The sequence below is a fragment of the Nerophis lumbriciformis genome, linkage group LG08 (assembly GCF_033978685.3).
Source record: "Nerophis lumbriciformis linkage group LG08, RoL_Nlum_v2.1, whole genome shotgun sequence".
In the NCBI taxonomy this organism is placed as follows: domain Eukaryota; kingdom Metazoa; phylum Chordata; class Actinopteri; order Syngnathiformes; family Syngnathidae; genus Nerophis; species Nerophis lumbriciformis.
Genome location: NC_084555.2, coordinates 5,531,283 through 5,551,939, shown reverse-complemented (window position 1 = coordinate 5,551,939; position 20,657 = coordinate 5,531,283). Strand labels below are relative to the sequence as shown.

The following is a 20,657-nucleotide window of genomic DNA, read 5'->3' as shown; positions in this document are numbered from 1 at the left end:
CTATATAAATAAACATTGATTGATTGATTGATTGATCTTAGATGAGTTCAGGCCCAGCGAAGCCGACGGCGTTTCTGGGTGTTGTTGATAAACGGTTTTCGCCTTGCATAGGAGAGTTTTAACTTGCACTTACAGATGTAGCGACCAACTGTAGTTACTGACAGTGGGTTTCTGAAGTGTTCCTGAGCCCATGTGGTGATATCCTTTACACGCTGATGTCGCTTGTTGATGCAGTACAGCCTGAGGGATCGAAGGTCACGGGCTTAGCTGCTTACGTGCAGTGATTTCTCCAGATTCTCTGAACCCTTTGATGATATTACGGGCCATAGTTGGTAAAATCCCTAAATTCCTTGCAATAGCTGGTTGAGAAAGGTTTTTCTTAAACTGTTCAACAATTTGCTCACACATTTGTTGACAAAGTGGTGGCCCTCGCCCCATCTTTGTTTGTGAATGACTGAGCATTTCATGGAATCTACTTTTATACCCAATCATGGCACCCACCTGTTCCCAATTTGCCTGCACACCTGTGGGATGTTCCAAATAAGTGTCTGATGAGCATTCCTCAGCTTTATCAGTATTTATTGCCTTCTTACCAACTTCTTTGTCACGTGTTGCTGGCATCAAATTCTAAAGTTAATGATTATTTGCAAAAAACAAATGTGTATCAGTTTGAACATCAAATATGTTGTCTTTGTAGCATATTCAACTGAATATGGGTTGAAAAGGATTTGCAAATCATTGTATTCCGTTTATATTTACATCTAACACAATTTCCCAACTCATATGGAAACGGGGTTTGTAGTTCCCTGGTGTTAGCTCTTACAATAACAACGTCGCCATAGCTCTGTTCATTCATTTGAATTGATTGATTGATTGATTTAATCTTTTATTAGTAGATTGCACAGTACAGTACATATTCCGTACAATTGACCACTAAATGGTAACACACGAATACGTTTTTCAACTTGTTTAAGTCGGGGTCCACGTTAATCAATTCATGGTAAACCATGAACCATTATAGTTTACTCGCATAGGGGCCAGCAGGATCCACGAGATGGAGCTGACACATGACATTGCATGTTGATCTGTTTCAATCAGACTGCTAAATACAACACTGGCATGGAAACATCGTTCAGAACATTCAGAGAGAGATTAATTAGAAAATAACAAAAGATGAACTGCTCATTATTTTCCCTATAGTCTATGAAAGAAACCTAGCCAATTGTTCATCCACTACCTTACGTGTCTGAGACAGGTCCACTTGTGACCAGTTAGTGTACAAAGGTATCCCAACAGACCACCACTAACAGACAGGCTGTCATCAAGACGGGGGCTGTGTGAATTTCCACATGTCCATTGTCCATCTGTAGTCCGGCTGCACTAACAACAACTGTGAGGGCTTGTAAAAAATGATCGGCAGCACAACAGGACCTCTTCCTCCCCTCCAAAGAAATGTGTTCACACACCTAATGGCGGACTCGGAATTGAACCCTTCCTAACATGTGCCTACATTGCACTGATTAAAGAATATCAATCATTTGTAAATAACCTCCTGGTCAGAGGTTAAGTGAAGCCCCTCTGGGAGTGCTCTGTAGGCTCTAATGTCACCTTCTTACTCTTCGCAATCTCTCTTCACCAGGCCTTGAAGACACCTTGAAAAAGTCTCTAAGAGAGTCCAGTCCCGCTGTTGCCTTGGTTCCAGTTGTGGACTTGCCTGACTGCCTCATCCTCCATCTGTCCTGTTGGCTCAGCGCATGAGAAGCACAGCCAGGATCCGCAGTTCTGTCACAGGGGCTGACTCTTGAACAACGTGGTGATCCAAACCACAATGTGATCTTGGTATTTGGGCCTAGAATCCATCGATTTAAGTTTGCATGTTCTCCCCGTGACTGCGTAGGTTCCCTCCAGGTACTACGGCTCTCAAAAACATGCACCTGGGGATAGATTGATTGGCAACACTAAATTGGTCCTAGTGTGTGAATGTGAGTGTGAATGTTGTCTGTCTATCTGTATTGGCCCTGCGATGAGGTGGCGACTTGTCCAGGGTGTACGCCGCCTTCCGCCCGAATGCAGCTGAGATAGGCTCCAGCACCCCCCGCGACCCCAAAAGGGACAAGCGTTAGAAAATGGATGGATGAATCCATCGATTCACCCAATGGTGCTATGGTTCTACTTCAGTCTGGAGGACTTCTTAGGCAAAGAAAGTCTTACGAAGTATCTAGAGCAGTGGTTCTTAACCTTGTTGGAGGTACCGAACCCAACCAGTTTCATATGCGCATTCACCAAACCTTTCTTAAACGGGAACATTATCACAATATCAGAATGGTTAAAACCATTAAAAATCAGTTCCCAGGGGCTTATTATATTTTTCGAAGTTTTTTTCAAAATTTTACCCATCACGCAATATCCCTAAAAAAAGCTTCAAAGTGCCTGATTTTAACCATCGTTATAAACACCCGTCCATTTTCCTGTGACGTCACATAGTGAAGCCAACACAAACAAACATGGCGGAAAGAACAGCAAGCTATAGCGACATTAGCTCGGATTCAGACTCGGATTTCAGCGGTTTAAGCGATTCAACAGATTACGCATGTATTGAAACGGATGGTTGTAGTGTGGAGGCAGGTAGCGAAAACGAAATTGAAGAAGAAACTGAAGCTATTGAGCCATATCGGTTTGAAGCAAGCGAAACCGACGAAAACGACACGACAGCCAGCGACACGAGAGAAAGCGAGGACGAATTCGGCGATCGCCTTCTAACCAACGATTGGTATGTGTTTGTTTGGCATTAAAGGAAACTAACAACTATGAACTAGGTTTACAGCATATGAAATACATTTGGCAACAACATGCACTTTGAGAGTGCAGACAGCCCAATTTTCATCAATTAATATATTCTGTAGACATACCCTCATGTCAGCAGGCCAGGGAAGCTAGGGTCGATATTCTTCTCTTGACGGTGTGAGCTAAGACATCCAGGGTGTTTAGCTCGCTCGTCTGCGGGAACAAACTGCCGCCATTGCTTGCCGTGCTACGGAGGTCCTTTGTCCCTGAATTGCTCACACACTCCGGCAGATTCAATGGGGGTCTGGCGGCAGATTTCTTTGACTTTATCGTTGGAAATGCATCTGCTTTGAGTGTCGCAGGATATCCACACATTCTTGCCATCTCTGTCATAGCATAGCTTTCGTCGGTAAAGTGTGCGGAGCAAACGTCCAATTTCTTGCCACTTTCGCATCTTTGGGCCACTGGTGCAACTTGAATCCGTCCCTGTTCGTGTTGTTACACCCTCCGACAACACACCGACGAGGCATGATGTCTCCAAGGTACAGAAAACAATCGAAAAAACGGAAAACAACAGAGCTGATTTGACTCTGTGTTTGAGAAAATGGCGGATTGCTTCCCGATGCGACGTCACGTTGTGACGTCATCGCTCCGAGAGCGAATATTAGAAAGGCGTTTAATTTGCCAAAATTCACCCATTTAGAGTTCGGAAATCGGTTAAAAAAATATATGGTCTTTTTTCTGCAACATCAAGGTATATATTGACGCTTACATAGGTCTGGTGATAATGTTCCCCTTTAAATGAAAAATAAAATATATATATTTTTTTCAAGTTCAAGACAAAGTTATATGTTTTTTTTACTGGTTCACAAAATGAACCGTGCATGAACCACAACAAATTAAACACCTGCAAATCAGATGGAAAATTAGAGGGAACATTGTTTGTGGGGTTATCCACAATACGCCGATAGGGAGAAGTTTTTATTTATGTCAGGTTCAAACGCTGATGACATCTAATAATCAGACAAGAAGCAAGGAATCATGCAGAGACAGAGTTCAATTTAGCTCATGAGTAGACACGTGTTTTGGGCTGTATTCTAGTTACAGATCCAAACTACGTTCTAAAAGTCAAGCTCTATTTATTTGGAAGGTCCCTATTACATCACTGAAGCTGTCGCTGAGGGAAGGTGGTAATCTCAACAACTCCAGTTAGACACAATATATGATTATAGAATAAATGAAAATGAGTTGACGCAGGTCATATCGCCTTGTCTCTGCTCTGTCTGCGTCACGACGGTGTTCGGCCTTGGCCGTCAGCAGGCCGAGTCTGGACACAACACTGATAAAGACGACTGGCAATCTTTTGGATTGCCAGCTTGCACAGATACAAAAATACCACTTCAGCACAATTGACAATAATTTGTAGCAACGGCCCTTAAGCATAAAGTTATGATGATAGTATATACATAATTATTATAACATTTTACACGATGAGTTGGGTGTGTCTTGACCCCCTGAGGCCGACTCACCGAAGCCCTAGGGTTCGATCCAACCCAGGTTAAGAGACCACTGGTTTAGAGAGAAACAACAACCCTATAATAGTCTTTTTTACGAACACAGGGTTAGATAATCCACAGGCATAAAACCGACCAGTCCATTTGAGCGCTTTGTCAATGCCCAAAGTGTAGTTCCTAGCACTTGATGTTTCATGGCCTTGTTCAGGAAGTCAGTCCCCAACTTCCTTTGTCCTTGGTGAATTTCTTCTGCTCCTTTGCGTCACAGTTCCTTTCAGTCCCGCATCCTTCCAATCCTTAAGCCAAGTCCTCAGAGACCAATGTTTCCTTCCTCTTTCCCAGCATCTTCTTTGGTTGGTACTAGACAGATTTCTATGAACCCGGGTTTCTACGAATAACTTCCCGAGCTGATACAATCTCTCACTGGGTATGCAATCACTGTCTTGTTATGTTGACCATTTGAGGACACACGTATAGAAGTCACAACAATTAACCTGCTAACACCATTTGCTTGCGACAGTTTTGTATACTCTAAAGTCTCATATTGGATAAATTGGGTCATAGATTGGGTCGTAGAGATCAGGAACGTGTGGATTCATAGTTTCCCTATCTGCCACAGATATATTACCGTATTTTTCGAACTATAAGTCGCAGTTTTTTTCATAGTTTGGCCGGGCTCCAGTGCGACTTATATATGTTTTTTTCCTTCTTTATTATGCATTTTCGGCAGGTGCGACTTATACTCCGAAAAATACGGTAAGTCTGTTCAGAACACAGCTATTTTTTCCACATTATTTAATTGGACAAGCTCTCCACTTTCTCGCTGGCCTCAATCTCGTCCTGGATAAAATGTGTCTCTTTATTAAAGATATTGAGATGTCAATAAAGTAGTTGTTGCTTATTATTAGTTTATTGGTGTGTTATCTGATCCATTCAATATGTTGTGTTTTTTCCTGAGCCGAGCTAAGGCCCTGTATAAATTAAGCCGGATAACTCCTTAAACAAATAATTATTTAGCCTAAGCCCTGTGTCATCTACACTAAACTATCGTTTAAGGGCCCCCATCTTGGATAATTTTTTACCCGGGTAAGTGCGCCGTGTATTTCTTGAATCTGCGGCTCTTAGCTTTGTATGGACTCATGGATCGTTTACAAACTGAGTTCGGAGAGGAAATGACGCCAGAAAGACCTTGCCCACTCAGAAAGTGACGTCAGAAAGAACGTGCCACAGCCAGCTTCATAATAAAGCGGTTTCGTAACTTAGAGCTAACCACTGGAAAGATGGTGTCGAGTCATCCAGATATGCTGTGTTTCTCCTTCTACATGTACAGACGCTTGTGGAAATCACACATAAATACCTTAAGAGAAAGTGATTGCAGCTATTTGGGATACAACACTTTTCAGATGGCAAGAGAACTTGCCAATGTCCAGGTCAGCTGTGATTCTACTTACCGAAAAACTACAGGTCTTAAACGAGCATTGTGTGTGTGTGGACACGCTTAAGGTTAGGTGGGATATACCCTGGATAACTTTAGCCGGGGCTAAGTGTAGAAGGGGCCTAAGTCGTTACCGCACAGTGGAAACAACATCAAAGGAATACTTTCAGCAGAAAATGGTGCTGGACGTTTGTTGTTGTGACTTTTTTAACATTGGACAGTGAAATGAGAATACGTCTCACAGTGGAAGTTGTTTTTTTCCGACTAATAAGCCAACAGTCAAAACAAACACTGCTTGCGTTAACTCTTCACCACAAAGTGTCGTACTAACATGCTGTACACTGCAAAAACTGAAATCTAAGTAAGATTAAATATCTCAAATAAGGGTGATATTTGCTTATTTTCTGTCTGATAAGATAATTCTTCTCACTAAGCAGATTTGATATTAGAGTGTTTTACTTGTTTTAAGGGTTTTGGTCCTAAATGATCTCAGTAAGATATTACAGCTCGTTGCTAAGATTTGATGACCTATATTGAGTAAAACATGCTTGAAACTAGAATATCAACTGTTGCAAAGCTGTGTCATCAACACTCACAAGTATAAAACTACTTTTTTAAAGTAATAATTTCAATCATGATGCCGAGCGCATATCATTATGTCAAGATAATGGCACTAGCATTTACTTAATTTAAGAATATTTTTCAACATATTGAGCAAAAAGGTCTCTTTTTTTTTTTCTACCAAGAAAAGTGCACTTGTTATTAGTGAGAATATACTTATTTTAAAGGTATTTTTGGGTTCATTGAGGTTCGCTAATTGTACTTGTTTTGGAAAGTCTTGACAAGCCGAATTTTCTTGTTCTCTTGTTTTAAACCTCCCCCCTCCACATCCCACCTTGTAAATAATCAAATGTATATACTTGTTCTTATGCTTTCTGAACTCACTATGTTCTCTGCTCGCTGTACATATCCTACCAAGTCAGACCTACACTGTTTCAATGTCCATTTCTCTGATGATGCAATTGTTGATAACTGAAGTGCTGATATCAACCAAATCCTCCTCATCCCACTCCCCGGATTGTAAGTAATGTAAATAATTCAATGTATATACTCTGATGATTAACTTGTGTGATGACTGTATTATGCTAATAGTACCATGAATTGATTTACGTGGACCCCGACTTAAACAAGTTGAAAAACTTATTCGGGTGTAAAATACCCCTCATTTTTGTATTTTTTTTCTTGTTGTCTTTTTGCAGTGCACTTAATAGTCTTTTTAAAGGGGAACATTATCACCAGACCTATGTAAGCATCAATATATATACCTTGATGTTGCAGAAAAAAAGACCATATATTTTTTTAACCGATTTCCGAACTCTAAATGGGTGAATTTTGGCGAATTAAACGCCTTTCTAATATTCGCTCTCGCATCGTCAAGCAATCCGCCATTTTCTCAAACACCGAGTCAAATCAGCTCTGTTATTTTCCGTTTTTTCGACTGTTTTCCGTACCTTGGAGACATCATGCCTCGTCGGTGTGTTGTCGGAGGGTGTAACAACACCAACAGGGACGGATTCAAGTTGCACCAGTGGCCCAAAGATGCGAAAGTGGCAAGAAATTGAACGTTTGTTCCGCACACTTTACCGACGAAAGCTATGCTACGACAGAGATGGCAATAATGTGTGGATATCCTGCGACACTCAAAGCAGATTTATTTCCAACGATAAAGTCAAAGAAATCTACCGCCAGACCCCCATTGAATCTGCCGGAGTGTGTGAGCTATTCAGGGACAAAGGACCTCGGTAGCACGGTAAGCAATGGCGGCAGTTTGTTCCCGCAGACGAGCGAGCTAAACCCCCTGGATGTCTTGGCTCACACCGTCCCGAAGATGATCAAGAGAAGAATATCGACCCTAGCTTCCCTGGCCTGCTGACATGAGGGTATGTCTACAGAATATATTAATTGATGAAAATTGGGCTGTCTGCTCTCTCAAAGTGCATGTTGTTGCCAAATGTATTTCATATGCTGTAAACCTAGTTCATATTTGTTAGTTTCCTTTAATGCCAAACAAACACATACCAATCGTTGGTTAGAAGGCGATCGCCGAATTCGTCCTCGCTGGCTGTCGTGTCGTTTTCGTCGGTTTCGCTTACATACGGTTCAAACCGATATGGCTCAATAGCTTCAGTTTCTTCTTCAATTTCGTTTTCGCTACCTGCCTCCACACTACAACCATCCGTTTCAATACATGCGTAATCTGTTGAATCGCTTAAGCCGCTGAAATCCGAGTCTGAATCCGAGCTAATGTCGCTATAGCTTGCTGTTCTTTCCGCCATGTTTGTTTGTGTTGGCTTCACTATGTGACGTCACAGGAAAATGGACGGGTGGTTAAAATCAGGCACTTTGAAGCTTTTTTTTTAGGGATATTGCGTGATGGGTAAAATTTTGAAAAAAACTTAGAAAAATATAATAAGCCACTGGGAACTGATTTTTAATGGTTTTAACAATTCTGAAATTGTGATAATGTTCCCCTTTAAAGGACAATGTTGGATCAATCTGGAGGTTTTTGTTTTTTTTTCCGTTGTTGACATTGCCAACTACTGGCTCAACATATTACAGCGCTCTCAGTCATTTTGAACAGGGCTTCCTTTACTTGGTCGTCTATGGTCTACGAGACAAAGGGCTCCGAAAATGTCATTCCGTGAAGCCATAAACAGCATCTCCTAATATATAGTAAAGCAATATAGATTCACTGTGTGTGTGTGTGTGTGTGTGTGTGTGTGTGTGTGTGTGTGTGTGTGTCTGGTGAGGTGACTGTGTCCCCCCTCTCATGCTCCACGGGACTGGAGGTGTGTTATTATTGTGTAATAGGCAATCAGCACCAAGCACCCGAAAAGATTAAGCCTCTTTATGTTTTCTATTGATTCTAAAGGCGGCCTGGTTAATAGGAGAGGGACTTTGCCTCACATCGCTGCAGGCGAGGAATTAACCTGTGTGTGTTTGTGTGAGTGTGTGTGTGTGTGGATGAAATAGCACTATTAACCGTCGCTCCTTGGAACATTTCTTTTCTCAAAAGATCATGAACCGTATTGATGAACCGGAGTCCGAATGCATCTTCAAACCTCACTCTGAGCCCTACCTAGCGATCGATCCTGGCCCCGCCAATCCTCGCCGTTGTTTTTGTTTTCATTGTTGCTATCAAAAATTGGAACAACGGAGGCTGCCAATAGAGCCCGAAGATTTTTGCTTTATTGACGCTTGAGAAACACAAACAAGCAATTATTTATGAACTCGGGCAAGCTAAATATGCTGTGAAGTGTATTGGTTTTCACCTGTTTTAGGGGTTTTGTTGTGGGGTGGGGCTCGAACTAGAATTTTTTTTTTGTATTAATTCAACCAACAGATCAGCGCTGAAATACTCTAATCGTGTACACAAGTGAGTGCTCTCAAACATGAGCATACCTATTATATATATACCTCAGTAGAAGCATTTAAGTCCCATCTTAAAACTCATTTGTATACTCTAGCCTTTAAATAGCCCCCCTGTTAGACCAGTTGATCTGCCGTTTCTTTTCTTTTCTCCTCTGCTCCCCTTTTCCTTGAGGGGGGGGGGGGGGGGGGGGCACAGGTCCGGTGGCCATGGATGAAGTGCTGGCTGTCCAGAGTCGGGACCCGGGGTGGACCGCTCGCATGTGCATCGGCTGGGAACATCTCTACGCTGCTGACCCGTCTCCGCTCGGGATGGTGTCCTGCTGGCCCCACTATGGACTGGACTCTTACTATTATGTTGGATCCACTATGGACTGGACTCTCACAATATTATGTCAGACCCACTCGACATCCATTGCTTTCGGTCTCCCCTAGAGGGGGGGGGGGTTACCCACATATGCGGTCCTCTCCAAGGTTTCTCATAGTCATTCACATCGACGTCCCACTGGGGTGAGTTTTTCCTTGCCCGTATGTGGGCTTTGTACCGAGGATGTCGTTGTGGCTTGTGCAGCCCTTTGAGACACTTGTGATTTAGGGCTATATAAATAAAGATTGATTGATTGATTGATTATGGACAGCCGCTAAGAATGTTCAAAAAAGTTGTCTATGGAATTTACAATAGAAAAAATATTAGTTTTTATTCACTGATTCGTGCAATCTGAATAGGATAATATTAGCCAAAGCATCTTGTTTTGTGGTAAAAGACGATCAATTCAACAAGTCTGGTGCAGTTACTCCAATCAATAGGCTAAAAACTGTTTGGGCGTGTCGTATCAGCTCAAAATGTTCCATATGATGCGTCCTGATAAACTGTATTACCATTTAAAGTTAAAGTACCAATGATTGTCACACACACACTAGGTGTGGTGAAATTAACCTCTGCATTTGACCCATCCCCTTGTTCCACCCCCTGGGAGGTGAGGGGAGCATTGAGCAGCAGCAGTGGCCGTGCCCGGGAATCATTTTTGGTGATTTAACCCCCAATTCCAACCCTTGATGCTGAGTGCCAAGTAGGGAGGTAATGGGTCCCATTTTTATAGTCTCTGGTATGGGGTTTGAACTCACGACCTACCGATCTTAGGGCGGACACTCTAATCACAAGGCCGAGGTGTTTCCCATTGTGGGGAGAGATGTTGTCAGCGCTGCCTGCAGGAGTAAAGGTCACCGCCTCTGTCCATGGTGCTGAGGACAGAGCACCATCAGACGGGGGCGTGGCAGTGCTGACGGCGAGACACAGCTGGCAGGTGATTAGATTTCACAGGTGGTACGTGTTAATATAATCATCGGGAGCAGAGAGGGAGAGAGGATACGGACGTGGCTGGAAAGTCGCGTCCTGCTGGAGAGAAAACTTTTGTGAAACAATTGATCGTTAAACCCTTGTTAAACCTGCACGCTCGGCTCCTGTGCCGTGTCTGACAGTGGGACTGCTAGGAAGCGACTTCCACACCCATGTTTTATCATATTTAATTCAAAATAACATGGTTTTATATTTGAACTTGTTATTGCTTCTGTAAGCAGTGTAGACACTATCTACAAGGCTATTCAAATTGTCTATGAGATTTACAGTGGAAATTAAACAACAGTGTTAAATGTTATTTTTTATGTGCATTTAATTTTACTATCTAACTTTTGTTTTGATTTAGATGACAGAGCTTTTTACATACTATTATCAATGTTATGTTCATGTTGGCTATGGATGTTACGATCCGCTGCCCGGATCATAGTTTGTTTATGTTTGAGTCACGTGTTTTCAGCACCTTGATTTTGTTTGTTTTCAGTTGCCATGTCAACCGATTACATGCACCTGCCTCTGGTTAGTGTTCGGGACGCGCACCTGTTGCCCGGGCACTAATCAGAGGGCTATTTAGTCTTTGCCCTGGCCTCACTCGGTCTGGCTTCCTAGTTTGTTCCCATACAACTGTTAACGACTACTTAGATTTCATGCTATGCTATTTTTTCCTGCTAGCTCCCACGCTAGTCCTTTTGTTTTGCCTTTTGTGCTACGTGCTGCAGGCAATCAACAATCGGCACACCTGGGTCTAATCAAGATATGCAGCATAAAGACCAGCGGAACCATGGAGCTGACGCCGAAACATAGTTTAACTCTTTGCAGTAAGCATCCCATCTCTGGCTTCCCCTCCCGTGTACTTGCTCTCCTTGTTACCTCTCGGTCCCGTGTCTCGTGTCCTTTGTGTTCTCCACAGTGTCCTTCCTGTTTTCCCGTGTTCGAGTTGTGTACCTCGACTTCCCACTGGATTCTGGACTGCCACCCTCGATCCTCTACCCCTGCTTGGACACGGACCTCGTTGCCTCTCTCCAGCCCCCGACCACCTGCCTGCCCACGGACTCCCTCTTTGCCTCACCCCTCTGGATTGGCGAAAGATTAATTCAACACACACTTACAACAACCCTGGTTACATTTACATTATTAATTCTACACATTGTCTGGCACCACAAACTTAGCAGTGACGTGCGGTGAGGTTGATGGCTGGTGAGGCACTGACTTCATCACAGTCAGATTTACAAACATATGAACCCTAAAGAGTATCTTATTCACCATTTGAGGCAGCAGTTAACGGGTTATGTTTAAAAGCTCATACCAGCATTCTTCCCTGCTTGGCACTCAGCATCAAGGGTTGGAATTGGGGGTTAAATCACCAAAAATGATTCCCGGGCGCGGCGCCGCTGCTGCCCACTGCTCCCCTCACCTCCCAGGGGGTGATCAAGGGGATGGGTCAAATGCAGAGGACAAATGTCATTACACCTAGTGTGTGTGTGACAATCATTGGTACTTTAACTTAACTTTAACTTTACACATACAAACTGTAGCACACAAAAAAGTACATTTAATTAAAAAAAACGTTATTATGGTCTTACCTTTACTTATAAATTAAGTCCATGCGCCGCTGTTGTGCTGGATTAATGCACCCCCTGATGGGAGTGTTGTATCAACTAAAGCCCTCACTTAAACTTTCCACGTGCAAGATTGAATCTATTTAAAAAAGTGTAACCGAGGGTTTATAAATGTCGCCTATACTGTATGAAACTACAAAATAACAAACACGGAGGCTCCAGTTTACACGAGGACCACTTTACCTTCTTTCAAAAACTTCCGCTCCACTCCAACGTGTCATCACTTCCGCTCTTAGCGCCTTCAAAATAAGAGCTCAAGGCATATACTGTATAACAGCGCATAACAGGAACTTAACATCACAAAGAGGAAAGCCCATAAAAATAGGTTACAAAAGTTATTTAATAAGAAGCCAAAAAGTGCAAAAACAATAATGTTCGTGTTGGAGGAGTTGTGAATTGGTGTACCTAATGTTGTGGCCCTGCAGTCATTCACAACTCCTCCAACACGAACATTATTGTTTTTGCACTTTTTGGCTTCTTATGAAAGAACTTTTTTAAATAGATTCAATCTTGCACGTGGAAAGTTTAAGTGTGGGCTTTAGTTGATATAACACTCCCGTCAGGGCTTGCCGTGCATTCTACGGCGGGGGTGCAGGAGGCGAGCCTCAGCCAGTGCGTCTTTTGCAGCCAATTTATGATCGCTCAGCACAAGAAATATGTTACACACATACAGTTGTTGACAAAATACACTGTACATTATATACCTCAGCTAACTAAACTATGGAAATGTATAATATAGTTCATATAGCAATACGGTCTCACTGCACAGCAGGCCAGCAGTTAGCCGAGTCCGCAATCCATGGTGAGGCACAAATGAGTGACGTGCCTCGACTGGCTGCTGTTCACCGCACCGTCTCTTCTCGGTATTTGAACGGCAAATGTGAAAATTCAGCGATTTTAAATAAAAAAAATCTAAAACGGGTGATGTTAAATGGAAAATAACTTTATAGTATAATCACTGAATACATCTAACAATTTAATAAAAAAAAAATATTTTTACATTTTTTTTCTTTCCATGATGCAGGACTCTGCAGCATCGCGTGGACATCGGGGGCAGTACCTCTGGATTGGCAGACCGGGGTGGTGGTTCCTCTCTTTAAAAAGGGGAACCGGAGGGTGTGTTCTAACTATCGTGGGATCACACTCCTCAGCCTTCCCGGTAAGGTCTATTCAGGTGTACTGGAGAGGAGGCTACGCCGGATAGTCGAACCTCGGATTCAGGAGGAACAGTGTGGTTTTCGTCCTGGTCGTGGAACTGTGGACCAGCTCTATACTCTCGGCAGGGTCCTTGAGGGTGCATGGGAGTTTGCCCAACCAGTCTACATGTGCTTTGTGGACTTGGAGAAGGCATTCGACCGTGTCCCTCGGGAAGTCCTGTGGGGAGTGCTCAGAGAGTATGGGGTTTCGGACTGTGATTGTGGCGGTCCGCTCCCTGTATGATCAGTGTCAGAGCTTGGTCCGCATTGCCGGCAGTAAGTCGGACACGTTTCCGGTGAGGGTTGGACTCCGCCAAGGCTGCCCTTTGTCACCGATTCTGTTCATAACTTTTATGGACAGAATTTCTAGGCGCAGTCAAGGCGTTGAGGGGATCCGGTTTGGTGGCTGCAGGATTAGGTCTCTGCTTTTTGCAGATGATTTGGTCCTGATGGCTTCATCTGGCCAGGATCTTCAGCTCTCACTGGATCGGTTCGCAGCTGAGTGTGAAGCGACTGGGATGAGAATCAGCACCTCCAAGTCCGAGTCCATGGTTCTCGCCCGGAAAAGGGTGGAGTGCCATCTCCGGGTTGGGGAGGAGATCTTGCCCCAAGTGGAGGAGTTCAAGTACCTCGGAGTCTTGTTCACGAGTGAGGGAAGAGTGGATCGTGAGATCGACAGGCGGATCGGTGCGGCGTCTTCAGTAATGTGGACGCTGTATCGATCCGTTGTGGTGAAGAAGGAGCTGAGCCGGAAGGCAAAGCTCTCAATTTACCGGTCGATCTACGTTCCCATCCTCACCTATGGCCATTGAGCTTTGGGTTATGACCGAAAGAACAAGATCACGGGTACAAGCGGCCGAAATGAGTTTCCTCCGCCGGGTGGCGGGGCTTTCCCTTAGAGATAGGGTGAGAAGCTCTGTCATCCGGGGGGAGCTCAAAGTAAAGCCGCTGCTCCTCCACATCGAGAGGAGCCAGATGAGGTGGTTCGGGCATCTGGTCAGGATGCCACCCGAGCGCCTCCCTAAGGAGGTGTTTAGGGCATGTCCGACCGGTAGGAGGCCACGAGGAAGACCCAGGACACGTTGGGAAGACTATGTCTCCCGGCTGGCCTGGGAACGCCTCGGGATCCCCCGGGAGGAGCTGGACGAAGTGGCTGGGGAGAGGGAAGTCTGGGCTTCCCTGCTTAGGCTGCTGCCCCCGCGACCCGACCTCGGATAAGCGGAAGAAGATGGATGGATGGATGGATGGATGGATGCCTCTAGTGACTGCACGTCACTGATACTTAGAGTAGCATACACCTCCCACACACTCATCAAAGCTTCAATAAACCTATTGAACTGATCCGCGCCTTGGTGTCGTCTCCTTCCCCATGCAGTACGTAACACATAACCACCCATGCATCACTATAGCTCTTGTTTCAAAGTAGGTGTACTGTCACCACCTGTCACATCCCGCCGTGACTTATTTCGTGTTTTTTGGTGTTTTCCTGACCAAAACCCTTAAAACAAGTAAAACACTCTAACATAAAATCTGCTTAGTGATCATATTACGCCTATACTGGCTCACCTGCACTGGCTTCCTGTGCACTTAAGAAGTGACTTTAAGGTTTTACTACTTACGTATAAAATACTACACGGTCTAGCTCCGTCCTATCTTGTCGATTGCATTGTACCATATGTCCCGGCAAGAAATCTGCGTTCAAAGAACTCCGGCTTATTAGTGATTCCCAGAGCCCAAAAAAAAGTCTGCGGGCTATAGAGCGTTTTCTATTCGGGCTCCAGTACTATGGAATGCCCTCCCGGTAACAATTAGAGATGCTACCTCAGTAGAAGCATTTAAGTCCCATCTTAAAACTCATTTGTATACTCTAGCCTTTAAATAGCCCCCCTGTTAGACCAGTTGATCTGCCGTTTCTTTTCTTTTCTCCTCTGCTCCCCTTTTCCTTGAGGGGGGGGGGGGCACAGGTCCGGTGGCCATGGATGAAGTGCTGGCTGTCCAGAGTCGGGACCCGGGGTGGACCGCTCGCCTGTGCATCGGCTGGGAACATCTCTGCGCTGCTGACCCGTCTCCGCTCGGGATGGTGTCCTGCTGGCCCCACTATGGACTGGACTCTTACTATTATGTTGGATCCACTATGGACTGGACTCTCACAATATTATGTCAGACCCACTCGACATCCATTGCTTTCGGTCTCCCCTAGAGGGGGGGGGGTTACCCACATATGCGGTCCTCTCCAAGGTTTCTCATAGTCATTCACATCGACGTCCCACTGGGGTGAGTTTTTCCTTGCCCGTATGTGGTCTTTGTACCGAGGATGTCGTTGTGGCTTGTGCAGCCCTTTGAGACACTTGTGATTTAGGGCTATATAAATAAAGATTGATTGATTGATTGATTGATTAGTGAGAAGAATTATCTTATCAGACAGAAAATAAGCAAATATCACCCTTACTTAGATTTCAGTTTTTGCAGTGTGGCTTTCACGAAGTTCTTTATCCTGGCCCATGAAACAATAAAACGTACAAAAGTCCGACGAAATGTTGTCGATGACATTTTTACGTCCGAAAACTCTGGATCTGAATGATGTCTTTCCACAAACGTTGGAGTTTACTGGAAGGCGACCACTTGTCGATCACGTCCTTAAACATTTGCTCGGGTCTTATTTCCACGGAGACGCCGACAAAGCCACAAGGATGTAATCATGCTCTCATGACGGGCCGACGTGATGTTTCATGACAGACGTTCCTTTGTGTCCTGGCCACAAAATGACTAAAGACAGGGTGACATTTACTTTTCCCCCCCGTGTGTGTGTACATTTTTCTGCCGAGCTGACCAGCCGACCGCTCTGCATACAAAACTGCCTTTTTTTTTTTTGTAAGCAACGTTGTCGTCCTTTGTGTGCCGTGCAGCCACCAGCCTGCGGCTCTTGTCATTTTGGCCTTGCACATGGACTTAACTGGGTGTTTCTTCCTCCAGGCCAACCGGCCTGGTGTCGTGTGTGTGTGCTGAATGTGTGTGTCCTCGTGCGTGTGTGTGTGTGTGTGTGTGACTCACTTGGGCTACATACAGTAAGGTAGTTTTAGTAGTGAGTGACCTCACTGCTAGAGACGCTCCCCGCCCCTCCCCGGACATTGTTTAGTCTTGTTTGTTTTCACATTTAAATCATTTTTTGTTGCACAATATTTGTTTTTTTGTGTGTTCTCGACATGATGTGTCTTCTTTAGGTCACAACCTGAGCTCAAAAAAGTGAAGCAGGAAGCCAGCAAAATGGTGACATTAGATGGTGTTTGCCTCCCTCTGCTGGGTGTAATGAGTATTGCAAATAAAGAACTATTAACTGTACTGTAGTGTGGCTTTATTAATGTCCTCGTTTATTTGTCTTTTGTTGTTTTATTACGCATTTTGTTTGTTAGTTAATCTATACCAATTATTATTTTCATTTTCTTTAGCTTTCTATTGTGATCATTTGTTTTGTACAGTGGCTTTAAATTTTAGAAAGACAAATAAATAGCTTATTTTCGTATTTTATTTATCATTCATATCGGGTCGAAATCCTAATAATGTAAAGTATATAAAATTGAAAATGTAAAAAATATATTTTTTAAACGTTCGGATTAATTAGGTAATTTAAGTTGTTTTTAATTACATGTCTTGAAATATTTCTTCATTAAATAATGTATGCTGTATAATTGATGGTGGGAAATTTCATTCAATTAAAAGGAAGGTACTTTGAAGTGTTGTATTATATTTTTTAAGTACTGATGACTGTAAAAAATGTATTTCATAATATATATTTTGTATGTATTTCTCAGTTGTATTTTATTTTTTTAATAACATGTCTTGAAATATTTCTTCATTAAATAATGTATGTAATGTAAAAAATATATTTTTTAAATGTTTGGATTAATTAGGTAATTCAAATTGTTTTGATGGTGGGAAGAGTCATGAAATTTTAAAGGAAGGTACTTTGAAGTGTCTTATTATATTTTTTATTTTTTAAGTACTGATGACTGTAAAAAAAAATGTGTATTTCTTTTATATTTATATGTGTATATATTTGTCTTTGTTTTATTATTATTTTTAAATTACATGTCTTGAAATATTTCTTCATTAAATAATGTATGCTGTATAATTGATGGTGGGAATAGTCATACAATTTAAAGGAAGGTACTTTGAAGTGTTGTATTATATTTTTTAAGTACTGATGACTGTAAAAAATATTTTGTATTTTATAATGTATATTTTGTATGTATTTCTCTGTTGTATTTTATTTTAATAACATGTCTTGAAATATTTCTTCATTACATAATGTATGTAATGTAAAAAATACATGTTTTTAATTAGGTAATTCAAGTTGTTTTTAATAACAGGTCTTGAAATATTTCTTCACTAAATAATGTATGCTGTATAATTGATGGCGGGAAGAGTCATCTGTTGTATTATATTTTTTTAAGTACTGATTTTATAGTATGTTTTTTTTATGTATTTCTCTGTTGTATTTTATTTTTTTAATAACATGTCTTGAAATATTTTTTTATTAAATAATATATGCTTTATAATTGATGATGGGAAGAGTCATACAATTTAAAGGAAGGTACTTTGAAGTGTCTTATATGTTTTATTTCTTAAGTACTAATGACTGTAAAAATATATATTTTTATTCTATAATATATATGTTTTATATATTTACCTTTGTTTTATTTATTTATTTTAAATAACATCTTGAAATATTTCTTTATTAAATAATGTATGCTGTATAATTGATGGTGGGAAGAGTCATGAAATTTTGAAAGGAAGGTACTTTGAAGTGTCTTATTATATTTTTTATTTTTTAAGTACTGATGACTGTAAAAAATATTTTTTTTATTTCTTTAATATTTGTATTTGTATATATTTGTCTTTGTTTTATTATTATTTTTAAATAGCATGTCTTGAAATAATTATTAATTAAATAATGTATGCTGTATAATTGATGGTAGGACGAGTCAAACAATTTAAAGGAAGGTACTTTGAAGTGTTGTATTATAGTTTTTATGTTTTAAGTACTGATGACAGTAAAAATCTTTTTTATTTTATAATACATATTTTTTTAAATATATTTCTCCTTGTTTATTGTTTTTTATTTTAATAACGTGTCATGAAAAATGTCTTCATTAAATAATTTATGCTGTATAATTGATGGTGGGAAGAGTCATACAATTTAAAGGAAGGTACTTTGAAGTGTTGTATTACATTTTTTAAGTACTGATGACTGTAAAAAATATTTTTTAGTTTATAATGTATATTTTGTATGTATTTCTCTGTTGTATTTTATTTTTTTAATAACATGTCTTGAAATATTTCTTCATTAAATAATGTATGTAATGTAAAAAATATGTTTTTAAATGTTCGGATTAATTAGGTAATTCAAGTTGTTTTTAATAGCGTGTCTTGAAATATTTCTTCATTAAATAATGTATGCTGTATAATTGATGGCGGGAAGAGTCATATGTTGTATTATATTTTTTAAGTACTGATTTTATAATATGTTTTTTTTATGTATTTCTCTGTTGAATTTTATTTTTTAATAACATGTCTTGAAATATTTCTTTATTAAATAATATATGCTGTATAATTGATGGTGGGAAGAGTCATACAATTTCTTAAGTACTAATGACTGTAAAAATATATTTTTTTATTCTATAATATATATTTTTTATATATTTATTTTTGTTTTATTTATTTATTTTAAATAACATATCTTGAAATATTTCTTTATTAAATAATGTATGCTGTATAATTGATGGTGGGAAGAATACAATTTAAAGGAAGTTACTTTGAAGTGTCTTATTACATTTTTTATTTTTTAAGTACTGATGACTGTAAAAATATTTTTTTTATTTCTTTAATATTTATATTTGTATATATTTGTCTTTGTTTTATTATTATTTTGAAATAACATGTCTTGAAATAATTCCTCATTAAATAATGTATGCTGTATAATTGATGGTGGGAAGAATCACAAATTTAAAGGAAGGTACTTAGAAGTGTTGTATTATATATATATATATATATATATATATATATATATATATATATATATATATATATATATATATATATATATATATATATATATATATATATATATATATATATATATATGTTTATTTATTTATTTATTTTTAAGTAAGAATAACTGTAAAAATCGTTTTTATTCTATAATATATATTTGTTTATATATTTCTCTTTGTTTATTTTTATTTTAATAACATGTCATGAAAAATGTATTCATTAAATAATGTATGCTGTATAATTGATGGTGGGAAGAGTCATACATTTAAAAGGAAGGTACGTTGAAGTCTTGTATTATATTTTTTATTTTTTAAGTTCTGATGACTGTAGAAATATTTTTTTTATTCTTTAATATATATATTTTTATATATATTTATCTTTGTTTTATTTTAATTTTGTATTATGTCTTGAAATATTTCTTCATTAAATATGGATGCTGTACAATTGATGGTGGGAAGGGTCATGAAATTTAAAGGAAAGTACTTTGAAGTGTCTTAAAATATTTTTTATTTTTTAAGTACTGATGACTGTAAATATCTTTTTTAATTATTTTATATTATTTTATATATATCTATATACCTATATATATACCTACTCAGTGGCCTAGTGGTTAGAGTGTCCGCCCTGTGAGTTCAAACCCCGGCCGAGTCATACCAAAGACTATAAAAATGGGACCCATTACCTCCCTGCTTGGCACTCAGCATCAAGGGTTGGAATTGGGGGTTAAATCACCAAAAATGATTCCCGGGCGCGGCCATGCACCGCTGCTCCCCTCACCTCCCAGGGGGTGATCAAGGGTGATGGGTCAAATGCAGAGAATAATCTCGCCACACCTAGTGTGTGTGTGACAATCATTGGTACTTTAACTTTAACTTTAACTTTTTATATATATATATATATATATAGAGAGAGAGAGAGAGAGAGAGAGAGAGAGAGAGAGAGAGAGATTACTTTTTCTTTTATTTTTATTTTTAATAACATGTCTTGAAATATTTCTTCAAGTTGGTATGGTATGGTATGGTATTAAATAATGTATGCAGTATAATTGATGGCGGGAAGAGTCTCACAATTTACTTTGTACTTTGAAGTGTTGTATTATATATTTTTTATTTTTTAAGTACTGTTGACTGTAAATAATCTTTTTTATTCTATAATACATTTATATATATATATATATATATATATATATATATATATATATATATATATATATATATATATATATCTTTGTTTTATTTTTTTTAATAACAGGTCTTGAAATATTTCTTCATTAAA

General features: G+C 40.0%; 1 protein-coding gene across 1 annotated transcript in view; it reads left to right on the top strand.

The window, feature by feature from the left end:
* Positions 1–2,451, top strand: part of dph6 (diphthamine biosynthesis 6) — a 265,870-nt gene extending 263,419 nt beyond the window's left edge. Inside the window, exon 15 of the mRNA XM_061968175.2 lies at positions 1,640–2,451. Within this exon, the coding sequence (XP_061824159.2) occupies positions 1,640–1,758 (119 nt within the window). The 3' untranslated portion in view covers positions 1,759–2,451. The remainder of the gene's footprint in view (positions 1–1,639) is intronic.
* The last annotated feature ends 18,206 nt before the right edge of the window (positions 2,452–20,657 follow it).